We start from the raw sequence: 27366 nt of genomic DNA on the forward strand, positions 1-27366 counted from the left end.
CATGAGCTAATTACCTTGTGCACAAATCCCAGTCATGAAAGCTTAGCAAGATTACTCTTGCTCTCATTGACTTCTCAAATGAGGACTGTATTGTAAAGGTATGCTAGGTTGGAAATTTGCCCTGCTGGGTTTTAGCCCTCTGTTGAATCTGTACTGGTTTGGATTCTTACCTCCGGATGTATTTCTTCCCAAGGTACATATTTTTATAGTCTGCTGCCATGCTATCAAGAGAAGACTCAAATGTTAAATCCTGGATTATGAGACACTCTGCTTTCTTTCGGAGGAAATTCAGCAAGTCCCCATAAGGACAATACTCAGTGATGACAAATACAGGGCCTGAAAAAGAAAAAAATAAACCTGATCAGAAAGTGGCATCATTGTACTCTGTTTCTGCTAGGTAGCAGCTTAGTCTGACTGATCAACACTAACTATTTCAGTTTAAAGGATTTTTGTTTTTGTAGCAGAGTGCCACACTGGGCTTCCACATTGTTTTTAACTCAAAGCAGGATGTGCACCACCCCATTCCCTCCAGATTTCTTTACCACTCAAAATTACCTATTCAAGCTGCATTTTCTTTCTGCAGGTAGACAAGCTGCATGGATAGAGGAATTATGAGCAGAAAGGTGTCCCAAGAGAAAGGGCTAAGCAACACTGTCTCTTGCCTTTCCTGTAGTCAGATTGTGACTGGATTGTGGTTTATCAAGACTGACCTGGGCTTTAAAAAACAATACAAAAAAAACCAAGCAGGGGAAAGTAATTCCTAACTGGAATGTAAAGTGTAGTTTTGCTCTCAAAGGCAAGTTATGTAATCAGTAGAATCACGTGACATGGTTCCCTATAGATAGAAAGCCACTTGGAGTAGCTTCATGTAAAACCCTGACCTGCAAGGTTTTTTTGCTTTAAAAATCTCTTTGAAATTCTTTTATACCAGGAAAATTCAAGCATGTTTTCCTCTACCTGCAAGCCAAAGTGGTACAATATAGCAAAAACTGCATATCATGATTTTACTGACTGGAATGACAGGTATGAAACCAGAAACAGATGAAATAGGACGAAGAGAAAGTAGTCTGAAGCAGCACTATGATGGCATATTAAAAAGTGAGAATGGCACACCTATTGTGAAATGAGGTCTACTTCCTGCCACTCCATCCCAACTAAATATAGTTCCTGTAAATTTAGGCCACTTCTAATTTCCTACAGACTGTGTATTGTAACCTTTAAGGTCTTAATAGCCAGCATTCTCAAAGCAGAAATGTTTATTCTTGTCATGATTATGATACTGACTTGCAAATCTATGACTCTTCCATCATGGGGAAATGTTGCTGAAAAGAATGAAACCAAAGGAATGAGAATGGTGGGGGCTGTAGTGGCGGCAGGGACCGCTTCTTACCTCCATGTGTACATGCTCCCAGCAGGTTGACAATGTTGTCATGGTGACCTAAATGGCTCATGATCTTCAGTTCCGACATGAGGGCTTCTTGCTCATCAGTATGTGCTGTTGCTGAAACCAGAAATGAAGCTAGTTGTATTCAAACTCTTATGCAGGTTCTTGTGAAAATGCACAGCATTTTTGTGCAAATTATTCTTCTTGTACACACATTTTTCAAAAGCAACTTTGCCTAATGTATACTCTTCTTTTCTTTTGGAAGGCAGGTTTCCATAATATAATGCATTTTTGTATGTTGTATTCATTAATATATGCATTTATATGCATATACATAAAATATAGGCACTTTTGTGTACATTACTTGGCTGGAGAACTGCATTGCGAAATTAAGATAAGTGCACACTTCAAAAAACTGCCTGTGTTTCAAATTGCTTCATAAAGTATGTATTAGGTCAGGGGTGTCAAACTCAAATTCATCGGGGGCCGCATCAGCAGTTTGGTCACCCTCAAAGGGCCAGTTGTATCTGTAGGACTATGTGTCCACTCTTTATTATCATAAATTATTGTCACTGCATTCAATTATTACTGTTTTTTGTAATAATGTAAGTAATAACTAGCTCTGAAAGCAGAAACATAGTCAGAATAATGGCAAGTAGATATTCAAATGTACAATTATTGTACAATTTATTGAAAAATGATTTTTGGTAACTGCACTGGGTGGTGGAGGCTCGCTAGGGTTTCATGCAGGACCTTTGCAGAGCTACTAGTACCTGGAGATGCTGGGGTCCTTCTGCATGCAGGACAGATGTTCTGCCAGTGAGCCACCACCCTTCACCAAAGGGACTGGCTGAGGTTGACTCACTGGAGCTGCTCTCCTGGTTCCAGGGTTTAAGGGCCAGAAGTATAAAGCAGCATCCTATGTTTCTGAGGAGAGGGAGAGGGAGAGGGAGAGGGAGAGAAGGCTGCTCTGGCCGCCTTTCTACCCCCCCCCCCAGCTGTTTGTCGGCGCTTTGTCCCATGGCGCTTCAGCAGCAAGGTCCCGCTGCTGGGTCCCGCTGGCTGGGGCGCTCGGCGGGCCACATGACGAGGTCTGGCGGGCCGGATTTGGCCCCCGGGCCTTGTGTCTGACACCCGTGTATTAGGTGAAGTTCACCTATAAATGCACATTGAATTGATACCCCCCATCCCAACTAGTCACCTAGGATCAATATGTCCAGTTCTTAAATGGAAATATACAGATAGTATCATGAGAAGGACTTGCTTCTTGCTCCTTACTTACATCACTCCCAATTTATTGCAATGTTGGAGCTGGTTTTCAATTTGCAGGCCTTTAGAATGATTATTACCTAGTGAGCACTGGTGAAGGACTACTTTAACCAGCACTTACATTTAAGCATTTTCACAGCCACCTTCAGGACAGAATCTTCCTTTCCAAGTCCAAAAGCAGTGGCCTCAACCACCTTTCCAAAAGCTCCAGCTCCAAGGGTCTTTCCTATGAAAGCAAATATGGTGTTTAGAAGCATAACAGAATCAGGAGGAGGATTTTTGATACTGATTCAGTGATCATTGTGTGTGTGTGTGTGTGTCCCTGTCTGTCCCACATGCACATATCATTGAGAGCAGACAAGTAATATCTCCTAAAGTTCAATAAGCCACAACAGGCTATGAGAAGGTTTGCAGTCAACAACAGGAGCAGTTTCTGTGTCTTGCACAGTTCAATGTCATTTCTTTGTTATTTGTAGCCCAGATTTCTCCACTTCTGATTTTTCTGATCTTTTCATTGAGACCTATCAGTCAGTAGCTGCCATGGGATGCCATTTTGTTCATTCTGCAAAATCCCAAGAATTATGATGGGGAAAATTGTGCAGTCCTTCATATAGGCAGGATAGTATTGTGCAACTGCTGTGTATCAATTCAATAATTTGGACCGTCCACAAATGTAGATAAACAGGATGACTTACTGCTAAAAGAGCAAGTGTACAAGGATTGTTCCTCACCAAATTGCAGGTTGTTCCTGGGAAATTCCCATTTCTCATTGTAAGGAAGCTGGGTGGGATCAATAAAAGTGTAATTGTTTCCCTCACAGGCCTCAATGATCTTCCAACGGACTTGGTACTTTGGTTTCTGCAAGGAAAAATGATCCATGCATCAGAAAAGCATTGTTCAATAGCATCTTAGCATTTCAGCATATTATCTGGAAAATAAGTCTCACTGAATTTAATGGGTCTTAAATGTCAACTAGACATACATAGGATTGGCCTGCTAAACTCCCAGCAGCCTCCTCCATAGATGTTGCGACTGTTATAATATAAGTTTGAAGAGGCCCATGAATTTTACTAAATGAGGCCTCCATACTAAAATCAAACACATGGCATACAGTCCCAGTTTGATTAAGGATGTGGTTTTGTCAAATTTGGGTGGGTTGGAAGGCTGTAGTTTGGTTTAATTGGGTCAATATGCCCCTTCACAATTTAGCTTGGATTATTTTTATTCCACTATGACACTAAGGTTTAAAAATCTTTCCATCAGCAGGGTCTTCATCCTGTACTGCATTTTGAGAGAGAGACGCTTTAGACATCATGAGTGACAGTAGTAGAACTGCTTTCAACTTCTGGACCTCTTCCCTGGCTACTTTTCTTTCCACACAGACCACGAACACCCATCTGACCTGTTTATACTTGTAGAGTAGGAAGATGATACACAGAAGCAGCAAAAACATCGTCCCAGCACATGCAATAAGAATTGGTTTGGGGAATTCGCTCAGGGGTTCAGATGCTGCAGGAGGGAGGGAAAGAAAATAAAAGTTTGCAGTGCACCAGTCATTCCTGAACATTCATGAGAACCATGCTATCAGATCAAACACAACATTAGAGCAAGAGAGATACCTGGCTTCCTCCCTGCTTTGCTATATAAAACAAAGACACAGATACCCAGTGATAGCAAAGCTGGTTTACAGAGCAATCCCACCCCCTGACTAGGAGCAGCAGAGTGAAAAGGCACAGCAGAACCACTGCCACATCCAAAGGCTTGCTCCAGCTCGGGCACAATGAGTGCATATGGGTGTATAGGTGCACACACTTGCACATTTCTTGCTTGCTTGTTTATGTAACTTCTTTCCCATGCTTCAATATAGATGATCTCAGGACAGATAACAACAAAAATACAATTAAAAACTGACAAAGCACGTTAAATTAAAACAGTGGAATTATCAAGCAGCAAATTCCCCCATCTGTTCCAGAGGTACTTGAAATGCCTGTCAGAGGGGAAAGGCCTGGTGCCAAACGATGTACAATGCTGGTGCCAGACCAACCTCAAGGGGCAGAATCACATAGGAGCCCCCTTTATATTAGCACAAATGCAGCCACAACCAGGATTCAGTGAGATGAAAGGTAAAACGCTAGTTCTTAGTAAACAAGATGCTCAGATTTGTCTCACCTATGTACCGAACCGATGGACCGAAACTGGATCCATTCCCCATGTTATTAACTGCTAGGCAGCAGTATGTCACATTGTCCAGCATCTCATCAATTTTGAGGATGCTCTTCGATGTCACCCTTCCGAAGGGAATTTCATGTGTTATCTCTGGGCTGGTGTCTTTCATAAGCAGCATTCCACCTTGGTCACATCTGCCGGACAGCCAAAGATGATGGAGATATTAATATGCTCATAGAATTTTGTCTGCTTTATCTGTTACTTTATTTATCGGCTTCTAAATTCTGCTCTATGAAGGATTGAGCTGTGTTCAGGTAGATTCACTGGACTACCAGGCCTTTGACCTTAGGACCAGTGCAGCATTTACTTGGGACAGACCCAATAAATAATAATAATAATAATTTATTACTTATACCATGCCCATCTGGCCGAGCCTCCCCAGCCACTCTGGGCAGTTTCCAACAGGATTTTTTAAAAACACAATAAAAGATCAAACTACTTCCCTAGTGAACTCAGTGGTTTTACTTCTGGAAACTGTAGGGCTATGCTATAACTTATCTCACCTGTCTGGATGAAGATTGCGAGGCAATTTATACCACTCAATGTGTGGAGCAGGATAACCACTGGCTTCACACCAAAGGCTGTCAGAGCTGTTGTCCATCAGTTTAGCTGTAGGGGGAGCTGAATAGCAAAGGCAAAAGAGCTATTAGGTATAGCATACCAGCTGTTAGGTATAGCAGCCATTTGTATAACCTGGAAAAACTGTCTGCGGACAAACGCCAGCTCCCTCGGCCTGAAAGCGGAGATGAGCGCCACACCCCATAGTCAAATTCAACTGGACTTAACAGTCCAGGGGTCCTTTATCTTTTTACCTAAACTACCATTCCCAGGATTCTTGGAGGGGTGCGCTTTAAATGTATGATGCATATGCAGTCTTCATTTTCTTCCCCATGCTTAACACAGGCAACATGAGAAATTGCATCATGAAATAATACCTAGTGAAACTTGGCGTATGGGAAAGTAGGTAACATGTAAGGGTAATGTGTGAGGTTTTACAATTAGGCAAGAATAACCAGCTGCACAAATATAAGGTGGGGGACACACCTGGCTTGCCAGTAGTACATGGGGAAAGGATCTAGAGGTCTTAGTAGACCACAAGCTTAACATGAGTTAACAGTGTGATGCAGCAGCAGCACCAAAATGCTATTCTAGGCTGTGTTAGCAGAAGTATAGCATCCAGAGCAAGAGAAGTAATAGAATCTTCTAAAATTTACAATCCCACCCCAGCCCTGCTTATGCAGTGCTTAGAATACACTCCAGGTTTTATTTTGGCCAGACCAAACCTGGCACCACAATCTGAGAAGGATATTAACAAGCAGGAACATGTGCAGATGAAGGTGACCAAGATGATAAAGGGTCTGGAAAACAAGCCTTAAGAGGAACAGCTGAGGAAGTTGGTATGTTGAGGAGACTGAGAGGAGACTGAGATAGCCATCTTCAAATATCTAAAGGGCCATCACAAGGAAGATAGAGCAAGCTTGTTTTCTTCTGCTCCGGAAGGACAGGAACCAATGGATTCAAGTTAAAAGATTCCGACTAAATGTCACGAAGAACTTTCTGACAGGTAGGTAGCCGTGTTGGTCTGCCGTAGTCGAAACAAAATTTTAAAAATCCTTCCAGTAGCACCTTAGAGACCACTAAGTTTGTTGCCTGAAGAATCTGAAGAAGTGTGCATGCACACGAAAGCTCATACCAAGAACAAACTTAATTGGTCTCTAAGGTGCTACTGGAAGGAATTTTTTTATTTTGTTTCAACTTTCTGACAGTAAGAGCTGTTCAACAGCAGAACAAACTCAGAAGGTTGTAGACTCCTCCACAAGAGGTTTTTAGGCAGAGGCTGGATGATCATCTGTCATGGATGCTTCAGTTGAGATTCCTGCATTGCAGGGGGTTCGACTATTTCAGGGTCCCTTCCAACTCTGCAATTCCATGATTCTATATCAGTGTCTCAGATGTGGCCTTTGGAGCCAATCTATTCTGCAGCTGGTCACCACTTTATCCAAGCAAAAGCACAGCCAGTATTTTCCTTTTGGTGTGGATTATTCCAGTCCCCATTAGGGAAAGGCTACTTCTGGCAATTATACTTCACTCTCGATCACTTGATCAATTCTTGAGGGCTGCCTTGAGTGTATGTGGTTGTATCACTGCAATCACAATTCCTTTCAGTATATTTTATTGTTATAGCTATTTTGGAACATCACACTTGCCTACAAGAAGAGCAGAAAGGTAACTTGCACCCTTCACTTTAGCTTGTTGGTTGAGACTGGATGTTCTGCTGCTCCTTCTGAACATAGACATAACGTTGGAAGAACCAAGGTGGATGGAACACTTACTTTTCACTGAGATGTTGAAGGTGATGGATGCATTGGCTTCACCATTATCTGCAAAAAATGTGTATATTCCACCATTCTTTTCCTCCAGCCAGTTCAGTTTGAGCGTATTGTTGTACCTTTCACACACACAAAAAGAACAAATGCACAGGGTAGGGTCCTTTCAGAAGCAATCAGAATGGAAGCCTCTCAAATAGGGGCCAGAGATAATTTTGCATTATCTATGGACAGGTGTTGTTAGATTTCATAAATATTCTATGTAGAAGCAAGAAAGAGGGCATTGCTCATATCATACCTTAGATCAAGTGTGGGAAACTTTTGGTCCTCAAGATGATAGAACTACAACTCTCATCAGCCCCAGCAAGCTTGGCCAATGGAGGAGTTCTGTGCATCCCTCGTGCGATTAATTTATAGTTTGGAAAATCATTTAGGAAAGAGCAGGCACATTCTTTCTTACCTGTTGTTGCCAGAAGTCATTTCCATATTGAGTGGGAAATTCTCGGAGCTTCTTGATGGGTTCATGTATGTCCATCTCTGTGTGTGAGGTCTAGGATAAGCCTCAATGAGCACATGCAGGTTCAGGCTGCTGTGCAAATTTGTCTCTTGGCTTCTGTCCTGTATGGTGGACAAATGCACATAGCCACTCTCTGAAAAGAAAATGAATGAATGAAGATGTTGCACAGAGGAATTCTCTTCTTATTTTTTTAACCTTTCTCCTAGGAGAAAAGGTTGGGACACAACTAGTATCAGTGTGGTTTTCCCCTTGTGATAAAAAGGTAAAGGTACCCCTGACCATTAGGTCCAGTCGTGACCGACTCTGGGGTTGCGGAGCTCATCTCGCGTCATTGGCCGAGGGAGCCGGCGTACAGCTTCCAGGTCATGTGGCCAGCATGACAAAGCCGCTTCTGGCGAACCAGAGCAGCACATGGAAACACCGTTTACCTTCCCACTGTAGCGGAACCTATTTATCTACTTGCACTTTGATGTGCTTTTGAACTGCTAGGTTGGCAGGACTGAGCAACGGGAGCTCACCCCGTTGCAGGGATTCGAACCGCTGACCTTCTGATCAACAAGCCCTAGGCTCTGTGGTTTAACCCACAGCGTCACATGCGTCACACATAGAATTTGGCAACTTGAGTAATCACAGTAATTGGACCTCCACATAGCAAAGCAGCAGCCTTCCATTGCCATAAGCAAATTGCTTAATGCAGGGATGGAGAAGCATAGGCCCATGGCCAAATGTGGTCTTACAGGCTTCCTTGTCTGGGACTCTCCCTAAGCCATGCCTCTCCCCAGGCCACATATAACCTGTAATATTCAGGTATGGGTCTCAGTGGAAGTGAAGATGGTCCAGGAAGGCATAAATGATGGACCAGAAAGGCAAGAATATGATTCATCATTTTGTCTTCTGCCTGGATGAGAGCTCAAGATGGGTGAATTAAGCCTGCAATATTGAAGTCCAAAGGACATGGAGGCCTGAGTTATTCTCTGTAGGAAATTGTGTTGGTGTTTCACCTAGAAATCTGGTGGGGAGCAGTGAACCTGGGGACATAGGTTGGATTATGTATTGAATCCGTTGTATTGAATCCATCGGTCTCATGTTAACCCAAAAGTTCCTTTCTTAAACACTTCCCGAAACAAAGCCCAGCTTAGGCACTCATTTGAATGTGTGCATTATCACCAGACAGCACCTTTCATTTGAACAGCAGAAATCAGTCTGAAAGTGTGCAATAATTATAAAATCATAGAATTGTAGAGTTGGAAGGAAACAGAGGGTCATCTAGTCCAACCACCTGCAATGCAGGAGTCAGAAACATTTGCCCAGATTGAACCTGTAGGGCAGGATAAACACACACCTCCCTTATTTGACTTATGTTTGTTTTCGTATTAAAACTGGATGAGCTGTATTGTTGGGCTGCTGGATTGTGGATGATGTTGAGAACTGGGCCCATTAGATATGAACAAGCTTTGCAGCATTTGATTTATTGTGGGGCATATAAATAACTTTAAAAGTTGGTGGCAAATGAGTGAATAAGTGTGATCCATCACGGATGTCTTGAATGCTGCTGGGAACAAATTGGTAGGATCAGAAAATATAGAATCCAGGGAGTAAAAATACAGATAATTAGGTTGCAACTGAAGTACCATAGAAGCGGAAGCTGTGATTAACAGTGAATGGAAATATGAGACTTGGAAAAGCTGGCTGTTTTGCAGTCTAATTTTTTTTAAAATCTGCTTACAAAAACTTGGGTAACTTAGAATGATCACAATGAGTTTTTAGGGGGTGCAGAGAATATGCTATATTTGGTCTGGAAAAATGCTACAAGTAGTTATATTGATTAATTAACCAGGATTTTAAAAGGAAAAGAGAAATTGTAAATAAAAAAGGGGAGGAGGTTGTGATTCTACCATTGTGTCTCTCTCTGAATTCATTAACAAACGTCTTTCTGCTCCTTATAACATTGCGCATACTGAAAAACGTAATAATTTCTGCCCTTGTACTTCATCTCCTTCCAAGGCTCTGAGAAACATTCTATGAAATTCTTTTAATGCATTGCTGCTTTCATTGTGTTAAGTAAAGGATGATAGCTCCATTACTAAATTGGGATCCCAGTTTGATTCCCAGTGAAACCTCAGTGGGGAAAAGCAAAACCCCAAGGCTCATTGTCCCAGGCTGTGTACATCAAGACTTGCTCACCTATCACCTGGAGGCTGGCTGAAGAATTACTAGTTCCTGCGGAATTGGTTCCCAAGCAAGTATATTCCCCAGTGTCTTCTAACCGTACTGCTGGAATGGACAGGGTGTGGTCTGTGAAGTACTTTCTTGAGGTCACATTATAACCTTCCATTGGAAACAAGCTGACCTGTAAGCCAGGAAAGTTAGAAATGATGGCACATTTTGCAGACAAGTCATTGTTTTAGTTGTCACCATCCTCACTTTAATCCATCCCATTTCATTAGTGCCCACCCTAGACCCAGTGTTGCTCCATCATCACCCAAAGGATTAGACCTAAATCATAAAGTAAATATAGGCAGTAGGGTATTTATTTGTGCTTATGCCTGTTCCTAGAGAATGGCAATGGCATATGAAACTATGAATTCACCTAAATCAGTGCACAAGCAAATTCTACTTCCCCAAATGGCTGACACCAACAGTTTCATACAGTTGTTAAATATTACGGGGGTGGGGGAATGGATCCCTGCAGGACCCCAAAGCACAACTGCCAAGGGGCTGAGCAGAAATTTCCCATTCCTACTGTCTTGGCCTTGTAGGTAGGAACACAACCACAGCAATACTGTGCCCCAACTTCCAACCCCGAGAGCTGATCTAGCAGAAGGATAGCATGTTTGATGGTATCAACATCTACTGAGAGATCAAAGAGGTGGAGCAGGATTACACACACACACACACACACACACGCGTGTGTCCTTCTCCCAATGCACTTGATCAATCAGGACAGCCAAAGCCACTTTGGTGCAAAGACTAAGTCTGAATCCAACCTGAAAATGACCTAGATCAGAACTTTCCAAACTTTTCATGTTGGTGACACACTTTATAGACATGCATCATTTTGTGACACAGTAATTCAGTCTTACTGGCAAACCGGCGGGCTGCCTGCTCCCTTTTCAGCCCTGGGAGGAGTGTGGGGAGCATTCATGCAACACACTGCAGCCGACACATTAATGCAGGCACCCCCAAACTGCGGCCCTCCAGATGTTTTGGCCTACAACTCCCATGATCCCTAGCTAACAGGACCAGTGGTCAGGGATGATGGGGATTGTAGTCCAAAACATCTGGAGGGCCGAAGTTTGGGGATGCCTGCATTAATGTGTCGCGACACACAGTTTGGAAAGCTCTGGACTAGATAACTAGCTTCTTCCAAGTGCATCTGAACCTAATCGCCACAAAATGGAATATTCATAACTAGGCAATAATGACCATACACTTTTGTGTCTAGGGAGAGGTTTTTGAGTAGCGGGCGTACCACCACCTCATTTAGCTTGGCTGACCCTACTCCATCCTTCAAGAAAGCATTCACCACTCCACAGACTCAACTGTGAGTTCAGTTCCATAAAACTCTAAGGTTCATGCTCAGCAAAGACCAGATCTGCAGGGCTACACATGACATCCAGTTTAAAGTTGTGCATGAATTAGCTCGTGGCACCAAATCTCTCTGTTATCACAGGTCTTTGCTATTTCAGCCATATCAGACAGTTCCCACTAAATACCTTTTAAAAATGACTTACCATTGCAGTGGAAGGATAGGTCCACTTTGCCTCATAAGAATGGGAACGGGAACTTATTCTGCAGGTGATATTGAAAAGTTCTCCTCGTAGTCTCACATGATCTTTCATTTTAATTGTGACAGATAAGGTGCTTGCTATATCAAGCAAAAAAGAAAAGAAGTATGCCGATTAGCTACAGACTAAGTGAAGTAACAAGCAGCATTTCCAGATCTGTCAAGATTTCTTCAGCTTGTGCCATCATTTTTTGACTGTGTGGCCCACTTTTTTTAAACCATGAATTCTAAGTCAGCCCTGTTGCCTAAGAGCTGGCAAAGCAAAAATGCAGTGCCCTTCGACTTCAGCTGGCATAAGCAGAGTGGATGTGGATGTGGCAGCAGCTATGCTGTTCTATGAAGTTCTGCCACTGCTGGCTAGGAGTTGGTTTGCCATTACTGCTGTTTATAATTTGTTGCATTTATTGTGTGTTGCACAAAGTTGCATGCTCAGGCACTAGTCAGCATTTGCAAAAGTGCCAGTTTTGATGGATAGCTAAGTTTTGGTTCATACATTGTTCCAGACAATGCAAATTAGCTAATTTCATATTAAAATGTGAACTGAGCCACATTTTTCTCCCATCTATAGCACGGGTCCAGTACAATGCAGCAAGAAAAGGACATGGCGTCTGGATGCAAGAAGGGATTGATGTTAAAATCCTTGCTCAGACATGAAAGTTGCATCGTGCCCTTGAAGTCTCCATAGTTTAGCCTCACCCAATGCTCAAAGCTGTTGTGAGAGGAAACAAGAGGTGACCTTTAGCACTCTTCTAGCACTGTGCTATCAGAATAAAATAAAATAAAATTCCTTCCAGTAGCACCTTAGAGACCAACTAAGTTTGTCATTGGTATGAGCTTTCGTGTGCATGCACACTTCTTCAGATTCCTCAGGCATCTGAAGAAGTGTGCATGCACACGAAAGCTCATACCAGTAACAAACTTAGTGGTCTCTAAGGTGCTACTGGAAGGAATTTTTTAAATTTTGTTTTGACTATGGCAGACCAACATGGCTACCTACCTGTTACTAGAACTATCAGAATAACTACACCAGCAACCTCACCCCACCCTGGCCTCCACCACTGTTGCTATTGTGGCACCACTGTAGAAAGAGCAATCGCAAACCTACCTTCAACAATAAGGCCTATTTTTGGTGAATCCACCCACCGTCCTTGCACAAGGGCACGGCACTTATACAAGTTTTTATCACTCATGTTTACTCTGTGCATACGTATTCCCTCTTGAGCGCTGAAAGAGAATCCAGAGGAGATGTTGTGCGAGTCCGTCCACAGGGTAACATTGCTTGCCAATTCTGGGTTAGCGATCAAGCACGGCAGAACTGCATCCTCACCTTCTGTCACTCTAACGAAGTATTTAAGGAGACACCAGGCTGAGCTGCGATCTTGGGGGGGGGGGGGGAGAGAAGGGTCAGAAATCAATTGTGAAGCTGAAGCCAGCATTTAGCACAGGCATCCCCAAACTTCGGCCCTCCAGATGTTTTGGACTACAATTCCCATCATCCCTGACCACTGGTCCTGTTAGCTAGGGATCATGGGAGTTGTAGGCCAAAACTTCTGGAGGGCCGCAGTTTGAAGGGTGCCCGATTTAGCAGATGTGCATGTGGCAACTTGGGATACATTAGAAGCAACTGGAAGCAATGGCAACTACCTAGGCTCCCTCACGCCAAATTAGTGATCCTAACTGAGTTTAGGTATCCTCTGCTATATACCCACCTAACAATGTCCATGTATATTTATAGCTGAGCCAATTGGTTGAAAATTTGAAGTAAGAATGGCACCGTTTCACACACATTCATTGTACAACCTCTCTCTCTGGGGCACAAGCCTGGGCAGTGTGTCTGGAGGTCCTTGGCTGCTCAGACAATAAGATCCTTCCTCTTAGCCTTATGGATGTGGTCCAAAGGAAAGGAGAGCAATACATTTGGCACCACTTGGCTGCAGGAGTTGCCAGAAGGAGGCATACAAGATGCCACCCAACCACCTTAAGGACTCCACTCCAGATTTGTGTAGGGTTTACTCCTTAGTCTTTTCATCTCCCCATGATGTCCCCACAAAGCAGCAGGTACAGATTTTTCCTCAGGGTTTGCTCCCAAAGCCTTTCTCACTCCAAAGTGAGTGTAGTCACAAGGTAGGGGAGGGTTTAGGATCAGAGTTTTCATTATTTCCAGGTTGACGAGCTCCGTCTGCCCCTCACTTCCCTCTACAGCACATGCAGAAACTGCCTTCTTGACCGTTGGGCTCACTATTGGTCTGTCTTCATGTGCAAGGGAACTCCCTAACTCACCGAGACCCATCAGCTACCCTCACCTGGTTTAGCCAGCCAGATGAAGCCATTCCTGACACATGGTGACAGCTTCTAGGAGCCACAGGTGAGGCTGAGTGCAGGGGGACCAAAGATGATGAACTACCCAGAAGGAGCATGTCATGTCCCCAACCAGACATACTGCCCCTCCCCAACACATGCAGTCAATCCACAATATTAACAAACATACAGATGGAGAGAGTTGGATCCCACTCATGAGTCCAGGCCTTCTGTGCTTCTCTACCATCCATTCATTATGGTAACCAGCAGACATCCATGCATTGAGGGAAACATCTGTAGAGGGGAGCCTGCTGTATAGATACAGTTTCAAATCATGAGGAGAGACTATGCCTGTACACCAAGCTGGCTGCAGAGGGGTGGGGACGGAGGTTTCTAGGAGAAACTGCCCCACTCTTCCTTTTCAAACCGTTGTTAGCTGCATGGAGTCAGTTCCCCCAAAGGGTTTCCCTAAGTGCATAGCCCTTGTTTGATATTTTGGAAGCACAGAGTGGGAACAGAGAGTGAAACTGAATGAAGTAAAATAGAAAAGTCTGATTACCTTTCACACAGAGAGATACAGATGCTGTTTCCTCACTGGTACGGTTAACATAAGCACACTGGTACCTTTTCTTTTCCTTGTAACTGGCCTTGGGTATATAGAGGGTGCCATTGGTGTACACCATGATGTTAGACTCATTCTTTATGCCGACCCACTCCACGCTAGAATTCCCGGAGCAAAGCAAGCTTACCGGGTCTCCCTTGTCCACAATCACAGTGGGGAGATTAGGGCTGATGGTAGGAGAGGCTGAACCTAGAAAGAAGGAAGAGAGTGGGCAGCCTGTATATCTTCAGGTACCATTGGCAAATATTTTTATTATTTATTAATTAAATTTGTTAGTCGCTTTGTTAGGCAACCCAAAGCGACTTACAACCAAACAACTTGCATCCATTCGTTCTGAAATGAGTAAAATAAATGAAGCCGATGGTTAGCACTGTGACTTCTTTGCCTTGCCAGACTGCAGCCCAGAAAAGGCTCTGGTACTCTGAAAAACATCCATATGGTATGCAAACACAATCCTCTGTACAGTATTCTCCTAGCGGCTCTTCTTGAATGCCACAGTTGCCTTGTGAATCACAGGTTTTAATTCCAAATGACTGAAAGTCAGGGGTTTTGTCTACCGGGGCTTCTGTGTGCTAAGGTTTTTCACAATGGATCTGACATTTGGGTCTACACTGGGGTGGGCAGAGCTCCTGCACCTTTAATAGTTGTGCCGAAGGGAGAGTGAAAGGTGCAGGAGGCCTCTTTTCCACCTGGCCACCCGAGCCCCAGATATGTACCAGCTTTCTTATTAAGGATCCAAACTGGCTTCTTCCTCAGGCTGAATCAAATGGGAGGGGAAAGAAAGAACGGAGCATCTTCAGGCTTTTACTGTGGCTAAAGCCAATTGCTTTTTTTGCAGCGTCAGCAAGTTCTTTTGACCGCTTGTTCATATTTATAATACAAGGATGAGGAAGCGAGAAGTGAATCAGCGTCTCAAATGTGCTGAGGAAGGCATTGTGAATAATAGTTGCGGGGAGACGGACTCTGAAGTGCCCTTCAATAACAGAGGAAACACATTGAAGGTGGTTGTCTCTGCTCTGGGCTCTGTGGCTCCTCTCTCTTCTTCCCACTCCTCATCGCTGCCGTTTAACCCCTTGGTATTGTTCTTCCACTTCTGCTTTTACTCCAGATTGAAAACAAGCCCAAGATTACTATGTCGAATGTTCCTGTCACATTCGTGGCAGTTTACTGAAAATGAATTCTGGCTCTCTTTCAATGTTAGGTTTAAAAAGTAAAGTAAGAAAACACTTGGGTCATGGAAGTGTGTTAGCTCTGATTCAAATGATGTCAACATGGCAGCATAGTGCTGTGTTTAGCTTCTGCAAAATAAAGTTTTGTGCCAGGGTTGCAGGGCATTCTCCTAGGAGCTAAGTTGCAGCTGAATCGCAGGTAGGTAGCTGTGTTGGTCTGACGTAGTCAAAACAAAATAAAAAAATTCCTTCCAGCAGCACCTTAGAGACCAACTAAGTCTGTCATTGGTATGAGCTTTCGTGTGCATGCACACTTCTTCAGATGCCTGTCTTACTGAATCGCAGTAAGTCCCACTGATCTGAATGGGACTTGCTTCTGATTAGAGATGTATAGGGTTGTGCTGTTAGTCAAGTAATTGATTAAAAATTGCACTCTCATACAGATGAACCAACATAACTGTAATTATTAGAGCAACAAATCTTATTCAAAAATATGTGGGAGGTGCAATAAGCAGAATGGGACATACAGGGTGAGTCCTTTAAAAGAGGCCCTGTGGATACAGGGTACACATGTTCCATGGGGCCTCTTTTAAAAGACTCACTCTGTATTACCTGATTTGGTGGACATATCGTTATGCATAAAAAAGACTAGATGGTTATTAGAATAATAACAGATATACTGAAGCATGAAGTTCCCTTAGATCAATTTTTGTTATTCCTTAACTATATGTCACCTATCAAAAAGAAAGAACATAACAGCTGTTAACAGCTGCAATAATGTTATTGGCTCAAAATCGGAAACTTACATTACTCCCTTCTTGGAAAGAATGGCTTAATAAAGTTTGGGATTTGGCTATGAGAGCAAAAATAGTATCTAAGAGTGAGAACTCCAAGTGAATATTGAAATAAATTATGAGAAAACTAGTTGCCCTATTTACAATGTCGTCAAGAATATAATGACTTTTCGCAAAAGCAACTTCAAATAGGTTTTTGTTTTTATTTTAGAAGATATACTGCAACTTTTTGACAAGTCCTATATTCTTGCAGAATATTCTGATCTGAAGTCTTTTTTTCTGAAGTAGTTTTGTTGATTAATTGTCAAATGACTAAATACATTTAATAATAAAGCTTGAAAAAAGTGAGAAGTTTAATTTTTAATGACTTGTAGAAGACCTCCGAAGGCAGCCCTGTTTAGGGACGTTTTTATTGTTTGATGTTTTATCATGTTTTTAATATTCTTTTGGGAGTCACCTAGAGTGGATGGGGAGGTCTGGCCAGATAGGCGGGGTATAAGTAATAAATTATTGTTATTGTTATTGAGGCAGTGGCTTCTCAATAATACTTTGGTCCTGTTAGTTATACTTTTTCTTGTTATATAAAATGAAAAATTCTAGACTAAAAAGTTTTCAGAAAAAGTGTTGCTCAATTAATTGGGACACCTTTTTGCTTTATGAAAAGATTTAAAAATAAATCTGTCTAATTAATTGATTAAACATTATAGTGCTAATTGGTACCATTAAAGTGTGTTAATACATTTCCTTTCCAATTAGTTTATAATAGTTTATTCCTTTAGATGTTGCTGGACTACATCTCCAATCATCTCTGACCATTGGTCATGCTGGCTGGCACTGATGGGATTTGGATTCCAACATCATCTGGGGGGCCACCAGTTCCCCATCCCTGCTCTAGGAAACTAGTTTAGCTGCTGAAAGTAAAGTTTCTTCACTTGAAAGTGTTAAGCCCCAAGAAACTGCACATCTTTGACATCTCTTTGTTTCCAATATCTGTTACTTTATTCCCCCTTCTTTAATCTGCATGTTCAGTCCAGGAAGCTTTGCACTCACTCAGCTTTGCTTTCCCGTAGGAATGCCATCACATAGCAAAATTTGACTGGCTATGCAGATCTGTGACACCCTCATGAAGTTGTGAACTCTCCTTGGAGGTTTTAAGCAGAGTTGGATGGCCATGTGTTACGGATGCTTTAGCAGAGATTCCTGCATGGGAGGGGGTTAGACTTGATGACCCTTGGGGGTCCCTCCCAACTCCAGAATTCTGTGGTTCTATGGTTATTGTGCTCACAGTGGAATCTCTGATTTGTTGAGATCATGAGGAGAAAGAAGCTCCGAACAAAATAGCAATATACCAAACAACAAAAGGGAAATAAAGAACAGTAAACAGATTTCATGGGGGGGGGTAGCTATATTTTTGCCCTCAAATTAAACCTAATAAAATCATACAAAATATATCAATGTAGAAATTCAAATCCAGATCAAACCCAATCACTATAATCCCTAAGAATGCAAACGGGGTGTTTCTATTTGATATCTGAAGGCAGTCCTGTTTAGGGAAGCTTTTAATGTTTAACAGACCAATGAATTTTAATATTTTGTTGGAAGCTGCCCAGAGTGGCTGGGGAAACCCAGCCAGATGGGCGAGGTATAAATAATAAATTATTTATTTATTATATTATTATTATATGTTTATTGCATGTTCAGCTTTATGCTGCAATATTTATTGTCTTGCATGGACTATTTTAAAGATTTTTAAATATATTTTAGAATCTTTTAAAATTCTAGTATTGTATTTTTGCATTGTTTCAGTTGTTGCTTACACTGCCTTCCAAGCCCCAGCCTGGAGCTGGTGCAGTGATTGAGCCCAAATCGGGCCTGATGCCCCCATTTGGGGGGTTTCTATGAGCTTCTGCTGGTGTGTGTGTGTGTATGGGGGAAATCCCAGCAATAGTACTTCCGCCTGCTTGTTTGATGGGTGAAGCAAGGAGCTCTGTTCCAGTGGAGTGGCACTGCCATCAATAGGTGGGCAGTGGTTGGCAGAGGCTAGGGCACCTTTGTCCAATCAAACACACACACATACCTAGCCCTATGCAGAGGGGGTTGGGACTACAGCTTCAATCTTGTGTTTTCTATATTGCTTTGTGAGGAATCTTCTCCTAAAAAGTGGGTTTTTTATTCAATTTACTAGATGAATGAATAATTAAGAAGGTCAAAGTAATTTCAAGATTTTTTTAAAAAGGATGTCCTTAATGGGACAACAAGAGATCTTAAACTTGGTACCTTTCACAAAACTCAGTGTAATAGTAAAACAGATGTGAAATCACCATCCTGTTTTATGACTGTTAGAAGTAGCAAAGAAATAATAATTGAATAGGAATTGAAGTATAATAGTACGGTATCAAAAACAGCATAGATCTACTCTTGATGGTGATGGTGGTGATGGTGACGAAGATGAAGCTCAAAACACAAAACTAATTACGTGAGTCACTTTAGACTCAGTTGCATTCTTGTGTGAATATCACAATGAACAAGTTGAAACCACCACCACCCCAGCCACACAATTTGTCACATAAATAATAATCCAGTATTTTAACATGGGGTCACGAAGAGTCGGACACGACTAAACGACTAAACAACAACATTTTAACAGCATCTCTCTTCTAGTTATTCTAAGTATGTAATGTTTTAATTGTACAACTCCTTCCACATCAATTTTCCTTAAAAGCCTTGTCTGTAGCTTCTTCGTAGCCTTGTCTGAGCTGAGAATGTGCTCTAGAAAGAACACCCCAACTTTCTGGGACTGTCAGGATTTCAATGGCAGAATTGACATCCAGGGGAAATTTCCAAAAGGCGGCACTTTGTCCTGGATCTTAAGCAAGTAAAAAACAACCACTTTTTGTTGTAAAAACTGTCCCAATGGTTGCACATTTCAGAGGAAACTATGTAACATTTCTTTTCAGGAAATTTTCTGCCATTGAAACCCTGATACATTTCTAAAGAAGCCCAGAGTTCTCCAGAACCAAGTTTGAAAACTGCTTATATTGTGCAAATTAAACTTGGACTAAGGCTGCTTGCACGCCATACATGTCAGGCACAATTAAAGCACATCCTCTCTCCTAAGAATCCTAGGAACGGTAACTTGCTAGGGCTGCTGGAAATTGTAGCTTTGTGGGAACTACAATCCCATGATTCTTTGAGTGGTGGTGTGCTTTAAATGTCTGGTGTGTGCAGCCTAAGTAAGGAACTTACAAATTCTGGATAAAGAGCCAGAATTTCTGGTCTGCTGGTGTTATCAAGTCAGGGAAAGGTAAAGGTAAAGGGACCCCTGACCATTAGGTCCAGTCGTGGACGACTCTGGGGTTGTGGCGCTCATCTCGCTTTACTGGCCGAGGGAGCCGGCGTAATGCTTCCAGGTCATGTGGCCAGCCATGACCAAACTGCTTCTGGTGAAACAGAGCAGCGCATGGAAATGCCGTTTACCTTCCTGCCGGAGCAGTACCTATTTATCTACTTGCATTTTGTTGTGCTTTTGAACTGCTAGGTTGGCAGGGGATCAAAAAAATGCGAACGAAAACACAGCAGGGCTGGTTTATCTAATTCTGAAGTAAATGAAGTAATATGCAATTGCCATCTAAACAGGCAAGGCTATAAGTCCAGAATCTAAAATAATCTAACTGCACCACTTTCCTGATCAAAGTTAACTTCAGAATCCATCTTTTGATAGGAGGTGAACATTCATGAAACAGTGGGATGGTTCTATACAGAGAGAGTGGAATTGCTAGTGATTGGTTGCTACATTTGGGAAAGAGTTATCTTAAGGGCTCAATTAGTGCTTTTCCACAGCGGAGGCACAGTGAGCCTAAGCCTTAAGAGCAAAATAAAAAAGTAATGAAAACAAAACAGGACTTTGAAAAAGTGCATGAAATTGCAGTGGCTTTGGTGGGGACGACTTGTGCTGCTGTTCACGAGCACCAGCTGTGACACTTTTGCAACCACATTTCATACGGGGCTTGTGCATGCAACATGTGTGGGAAGGAAGGTCTTTTCCCAGCAACTTGCTTTAGTGCCAGGTCTGCCAGGAAACGAACGTTCCTCTGAAATGGAAGCACTTGACAAAATGTCACCCCAATTAGAGTGACCTGGGATAGAGCAGATTCCTTAATGCCTCCCGCCAAAAAGACTCTGGAACTCCTTCCCCGGGGAAATATGCCCAGCCCTCAGAGTGTATAGTTTTAAGAAACAAAGCCTTTTTAAAAGTCAAAGTAAACCAGATTGGCAGCTGAGTTTCTATGGAAGGTTTTCGGCGAGCCAACATGAAAGTGATGTGGGATTGAAGATTGGAGTGATCATTCTGTGATATTATAGCAGCGGACAAAGCTGTATTATAACTTTTAAATAAATGTGTTATTTTTTAAAAAAATTCACCAGGAGTTTAGGTGAAGAGGTTTTTTAATTCTTCTGTTTTACTAATCATAAACTCTGTTTACTCTGGGAATTTCATAGTGCTTTTATCTGTATTTCTTTTTTGTATTTCACACACACACACACACCTGTTTTCATTTTTTGTGCAGTGCTTTTTTTCTAAAAAATGTTTAGGGGTACTCTCATTTCGACTCAAGAAAATCACCATTTTATAGTTCAAATCAGGAATAATAAATACAGTAAATGGACAAAAGTACAAAGATTCACAAAATGTTTAAGGGTATGCGTACCCCTGTGTCCCCCCAGAAAAAAAGCACTGGCCTTAGGTCAATGTTGGCAGAAAGGTGGGGCAAAAGCATAAGCCATAACAAAATCTACTAGGCACCGCACATTTCTCATCCAGAAGAATGGATCCATTTTGCATTTCCTTTTAACAGTACCAAAACCTTTCTAGCTGCTGACTCTTGAGAAATCAGGTGCATAGACTTGTACTGGTTTTGAAGGCTCTGTGGTGGCAGGAATGTTCCCAGGACAATGCTATCTCACCTCTCCCTGTCCTTCCGTTCCATGCCCCAAATGTCTCTCAATTTTGTGTGCACAGTGCAATCCTAAGCATATGTAAAGGTAAAGGGACCCCTGACCATTAGGTCCAGTTGTGACTGACTCTGGGGTTGTGGCACTCATCTCGCTTTATTAGCCAAGGGAGCCGGCGTACAGCTTCCAGGTCATGTGGCCAGCATGACTAAGCCGCTTCTGGTGAACCAGAGCAGTGCACGGAAATGCCGTTTACCTTCCCGCCGGAGTGGTACCTATTTATCGACTTGCACTTCGACATGCTTTCGAACTGCTAGGTTGGCAGGAGCTGGGACCAAGCAACGGGAGCTCACCCCGTCACAGAGATTTGAACCGCCGACCTTCTGATTGGCAAGCCCTAGGCTCTGTGGTTTAACCCACAGCGCCACCCTAGTAAACATATGTATTCAGAAGTACATCCTATTAATTTCCTCCACTTCATGTTACATTAAAACCTTGATGACTGATTGAGAATGCAATCATTAAGCTTCCTATCTATGCAGCAAATCAGGACTGCACAAAGAGGGATTCTTGGTGCTCACCCTCAACCAGGGATGGTAGCAGTGCCTGCCATCATGTGCAGACATCTGCCCAATGCTCAGCACCCTGGAAGTGACCCACCGGCATTGGGGATTGAGTTGGAGGCTCCCGCACACCTGGCACCAGCACACCTGCCAGTTTTACATTTCCACTGTGGAGTGTTGGGCAGCTTGAAGGTACTGCCTATTGGATGTGTGAATGCTTTGCTGGGGGCAGGAGTAGAAGGTGGCCAGTCTCTTCCCCTCCCTAACTGGGAATTGCCTCTACTCCTCAACTGTGGAACATCTGTTCTTATTACCATAGCCAGAAACAGCATAATTTTTAAATTTATGATTGACTGTATGGGATAGAGAGTGACTATGTGAGATACTGGTGACTCAGTCATTGTTAAGTGGAGTAGCACTATGATTTATTGTCCTATGGTCCAGACTCTTCAGATATCCCTCCATCCGTCGGATGGTTTATATAGGAACTGGCCTTAGGTTCCAGATGGAAATAAAACATCCTTGGTCCAGCTATGAGTTAACTATATATTAGCTCTCAGCAGTGCTTTTTTCCCTAGAAAAATAGGTGCTGGTACTCACCACAAAGTTGTTACAGTAAGTGCCACACTTTTTAACAACAAAAAAGGTGCCAATACTGTGTGTGCTTGAGTACCCCCTGAAAAAAGCACTGGCTCTCAGAATTCAGAGGCATGGGTGACATCAGTCTTCTTGGGCTGAGTGCACATATGTTCCCAAGGAGGGGACAGCATTAGAGAAGATGGAAACATCTTTGCCCATGCTCCCTCAGAAAAGGAGAGCACACAGAGATCCATTGCTATCCTTGCCTGTCTCTGATGCCAAAGGATATTATAGTGGGGCTTGGAAACACCAGGTGTGAAGGTTCCTGAAAGGGAGCAACGTTGCTAACCTCAAAACTGGCCAGCTGGGGCAGAAAGGGGCGGGTTGGGGAGGAAGCCAGTGTCTTCATAGTCCCATTGATCTCCTGCTTAGAAGCGGGACACATCAAAAGCATACAGAGGATATTACATTCCTTGCCTACTCAGAATTGGGGTGGGGACAGAAGCTGACTTTGCGGTATTTATGTAGTTAACTCTTCTTACAAGCTTAAGGTTATACTTTGTAGACCAACTGTATTACCTGTAGACCTGCAGGTATTATGAGTGCATATGCACACAACTAGTGATATTCAACTATACTGGTGTCATCTGATCATGGATTTAGAGTTATCATCATTATTATAAATAGTAGTAGTAGGACACTAATGAGAATGTATAGTCAGCTTCTGCAGTTTATTCAAAATTCGGATAAATATATTTTCTGCCATTTCTTAAGCTGATGAGAATTACCGCTCTGCACATCAATGGGGGGTGACTTTTGCGTGGACGCGCGCAGCCCCCTGGTCCCAGTGGTGACTCACTGGCAGTTCGGAGCTGGCATCGCCTTCCCAGGTAGGATGCCAGGGGTCTCCGCCTACCCCAGCCCAGCGTCCAATCCTGCCTGGGGAGGTGTCTGATGAGAGTGAATTTTCTCATGAACCTTCAGAAAACGTCACTGACCCTGTTCCTCCCCTACTTCCTTTATACTTTCAGTAACTTCTGGCTATCACTTTACCACATTACCACATTGCATAAGTGACCTTCAGTTACTGTCCTGCTGGCCCATTTCCTCCCCCCTCTCTCTTCCAGTGAAGTCATTGCAACCAGGCACATAACTCTTTCACCCTGCTGTTTGCATATTTGGATGCTAAAACCAGAACAATCACATGTGTTTTCCACCTTAACCAAAAGTTTTCCAACTTAAACAGTAATGATTTGGTTATATTGCCGCCTGCATTGTTCTTAGGATTTTTGTTGCTGCTGCTATTAGATATGATATTGTGAGCCAGCTTGGATGCCCTAAAGGTGGCATATGAATGCTACATATACTCTCTTTCACAGCAAACCTTTGATTACGCCTGCCTTTTGAGGCCATCTACAATAGTGTGCATTATTGATGTGCACTATGTATTCAGGAATGTGTGCACTATTTATTCTGAAGAAGTGTGCATGAACACGAAAGCTCATATGAATGACAAACTTAGTTGGTCTCTAAGGTGCTACTGGAAGGATTTTTTAAATTTTGTTTCGTCTACATCAGACCAACATGACTACCTACCTGTAAATAAATATACAGAATTCTGTGACCCGAGGAAGCTTTCTTTCTTTGGTGGAAGCAAAAATTTCAAAACTATGGGGTTGTTGTTGTTGTTGTTTTAAAGTGTGAAATATTCTTCTAATTTTTTTTGCATTGTCTAGTATATTTTGATCATCCAATAAATCATCATTAAGTCTCCATCTAAAAGTTGACTGTACTTCCTTTTGCATTTCCATAACCATTTTGTTATGGTCCAATAAAATCCTCGGATTTATCTTAATTTTCCTCACTTTTATTTCCAACTCTTTAGTGATCCAAACGGCATGTATTCTCGCACTGCTGTCATGGACATGAGAATAATACATGAACTGCTTATCCATTAAATGCCTTAATCTCCAGATGTCTACCAGATTCAAAGTTTGGGCCATATCAAAGAAAGTTTTTGCAAAAGAAGTTTCCCTTCTTTTGTCTCTTTCTTTCTAATGGTCCTATCCATTTCCAATGAGGGCACTCCATTCAGGTCTCCCATTATTACAAATTCCAACAGGTCAGTTGCTTTTTTTTTTTGTAAAATTCTGATTCATTGTCAGTGGCACATAGATTCCTACCAAATATATATTCTCCCCCCGAAGTTTAACTCGGAGTATTAACATTCTCCCTTTTTCGTCTTTTGTAATCAATTTGGGCTCTAGTGCTGGTTTAATATAGTATGTGGAAGGGATGGGAATAGGAACAAGATGGAAGACTGATATTCATAGAAAGTTGAAGGGAAATAAGTCATAAATGGACATAAATCTGACATCAGGAACCATAAGACTGAAAAACCAGTAGGAGAACACTTCAATCTCCCAGGACATTCTATACAAGATCTCAAAGCAGCTGTTTTATTACAGAGAAATTTCAGGAACAGACTGGAAAGAGAAGTTGCTGAATTGGAAATCATTACCAAGCTTAAAACCATGGAAGCACCTGGGATGAATAGAGACATCGGATTCTTATCTCATTATGCATGATCAAGCTTTCTTTAGCACCTCAGCCCAGGACTAATTGCAGCCATCAGCAGCCATTAACAGCCATGTACAGGTTTACCACTCCCATCAGCCCATCACCCATTCCCACCCACCCCCACCACCCTCTGTATATATATAGGGTCTGACACTTCTGTTTCTAGTGTATCTGAAGAAGTGTGCATGCACACGAAAGCTCATACCAAAATATAAACTTAGTTGGTCTTTAAGGTGCTACTGAAGGAATTTTTTTATTTTGGAAATAAGTCAGTTAAGCAGGAAAAAAAATCTGTTGTGGTTATTCACTATTATTAAATGTAATAGTTGCTTTTTACACCAAAGTGTCTGCAAGTGACTTAAATGATAAAACATTAAACCAACAAAATTAAAACCAAAAATAAAAGAAGCAATAACAGAGGACTTCAAGTGCTTATCATAGAGAGAGAGAGAGAGCAAATCCTACCCACGCCCCTCTTAAAAGGATGAGCACAAGAATGAGGCCACAGGCATACATTAACTAGCTACCTCCACCTCCACCCCACCCCAATTTAGGAACCTCAGGACTGGATAAAATGCTTAAATGGTGCCAGGCATGCTTCCCTGGGGAGAGAATCCCAGAAGGCCTGTTCTCATGTTGTCACCCTATACACCTCCCTCAGAGAAGACGCCTGGTAAAGGACCTCAGACAATGAATGCAGGGTCCAGGTTGGTGCACTCTCCCAGAGGCTAAATAAATAAATAAAATTAAAAAATGGACCAGTAGCACCTTAGAGACCAACTATAAGTTTGTTCTGGGTATAAGCTTTCGCGTGCATGCACACTTCTTCAGCAACCCAGAACAAACTTAGCTGGTCTCTAAGGTGCTACTGGGCAATTTTTAAATTTATTTCGACTGCGTCAGACCAACACGGCTACCTACCTGAATCTCTCCCTGAGGCTGTCCTTGAAGTACTGAGGTCCTGAGCTGCAAAGAGCTGCAGCACTTTGAATTGTAGGGTTTGGGGAAACTTGGGATTGAGTAGGTATCCCATGCCTTAACCACTGGGCACCTTCCAAGATCCTCTCTAACTTATTAATTTTAAAACATATAAAGATATAATGAATCGACTCTGGCCCTAGTCCAGTGGTTAGCTTTTTTTTTAAAACAACTAAGAACAAACATGACATCTGAAAAAGAAAACCTCTGGTCACTAGCAGATGGGAAGTATCACATTCAGTTCTCTCTCTTGAGCGTAAACCTAGCCTCTCATCTTAGAGACCATCTTAAACTGCTTAGAGACTGTCTTAAGTATGAAACAGTACATGAATATATTAAATAAAATCAGAAATAATGCAACATTGATGGACTTCATCCTCTCCGAGAACGCACACCGAGTCAATTTATGTAATCTCCACAGTATGCCTACCATTCAAACTGAGAAATTCTAGAGCCACTTTTTAGAACTACTGTATCGTACAGAAAAAAATAATAAACTTCACACCTGATTATTCAATTTGTGGACAAAAGGCTGATATGACCTAACTATGGAAAAGTGAAGCCAATCTTAAAAACAACTTCTGAAATATGACACAAATGTGAACTGGCGACCAAACCCCAAGTAACAGTGGAAAAAGAACAAACTTTGACAGAATCATGCAGTTTCAACAGATAACATTACTGTTATTGCAATAATTCAGAGATGTTTCTAATGCTTACTGATATAAGAAGCTCCCTTATACTGTGCGACATGTTTGGTTTTCTAGACCATTCGTGAGCCGCCCAAAGCTACCCTGATGTCCATGCAATAGACAAAAAGCAAACCTACCATGCCAGATATCAGCTGCTACCAAGAGCATCAGGATGGCTGGGCCCACTGGCCCTGGAATAAACCTGCCCATCCAGCACAGGACAGGTGTGCTGTGGTATTAGAATCGTGCCAGGGCTTTGGTCCAGTGGATCTTCCTTGGGTGAAAAGGAGATAGATGAGGCAGAAAATGCTGCTAAGCTTTTTTCAGTTGTGCGTTCTCTCTGTCTGTTTCTCTCTTTGGAGTGGGAACTTCTCCTTTTTCTGAAATGACCACAAGTTAGGAAATTCCTAGTTTTTTTAGTTAAAAAAAAGAAGCAAATGAGCAAAGGCGTGTGTGTCACGAAAACTCACCAGTCGTAGATGGGGAGGGGAGGTGCAGCTGCATTGTGACGCCCCATTTAAAGGGTTAACCCTTCGTATAGGTGAGCTTTGCTTAGGTTGTCATGGACAACAATCAGAAAGGATCTCTTGTGAATAGAGATGGATGAATTTATCACTTTCGGTTTCAC

General features: G+C 42.3%; 1 protein-coding gene across 1 annotated transcript in view; it reads right to left on the reverse strand.

Moving 5' to 3' along the window:
- The window catches only part of CSF1R (colony stimulating factor 1 receptor), a 39474-nt gene extending 12373 nt beyond the window's left edge, over positions 1–27101 (reverse strand). The window contains exons 1-14 of the mRNA XM_035105654.3: positions 26876–27101; positions 14368–14619; positions 12616–12888; positions 11458–11591; positions 9908–10073; positions 7667–7856; positions 7213–7328; positions 5383–5500; positions 4823–5013; positions 4056–4162; positions 3385–3511; positions 2775–2879; positions 1391–1501; positions 171–336 (exon numbers count right to left, since the gene is read on the reverse strand). Of these exons, the coding sequence (XP_034961545.2) occupies positions 171–336; positions 1391–1501; positions 2775–2879; positions 3385–3511; positions 4056–4162; positions 4823–5013; positions 5383–5500; positions 7213–7328; positions 7667–7856; positions 9908–10073; positions 11458–11591; positions 12616–12888; positions 14368–14619; positions 26876–26948 (2129 nt within the window). The 5' untranslated portion in view covers positions 26949–27101. The remainder of the gene's footprint in view (positions 1–170; positions 337–1390; positions 1502–2774; positions 2880–3384; positions 3512–4055; positions 4163–4822; positions 5014–5382; positions 5501–7212; positions 7329–7666; positions 7857–9907; positions 10074–11457; positions 11592–12615; positions 12889–14367; positions 14620–26875) is intronic.
- Between the last annotated feature and the right edge of the window lie 265 nt (positions 27102–27366).

This window comes from Zootoca vivipara, chromosome 2 (assembly GCF_965207765.1).
Source record: "Zootoca vivipara chromosome 2, rZooViv2.hap1.1, whole genome shotgun sequence".
NCBI lineage: Eukaryota > Metazoa > Chordata > Lepidosauria > Squamata > Lacertidae > Zootoca > Zootoca vivipara.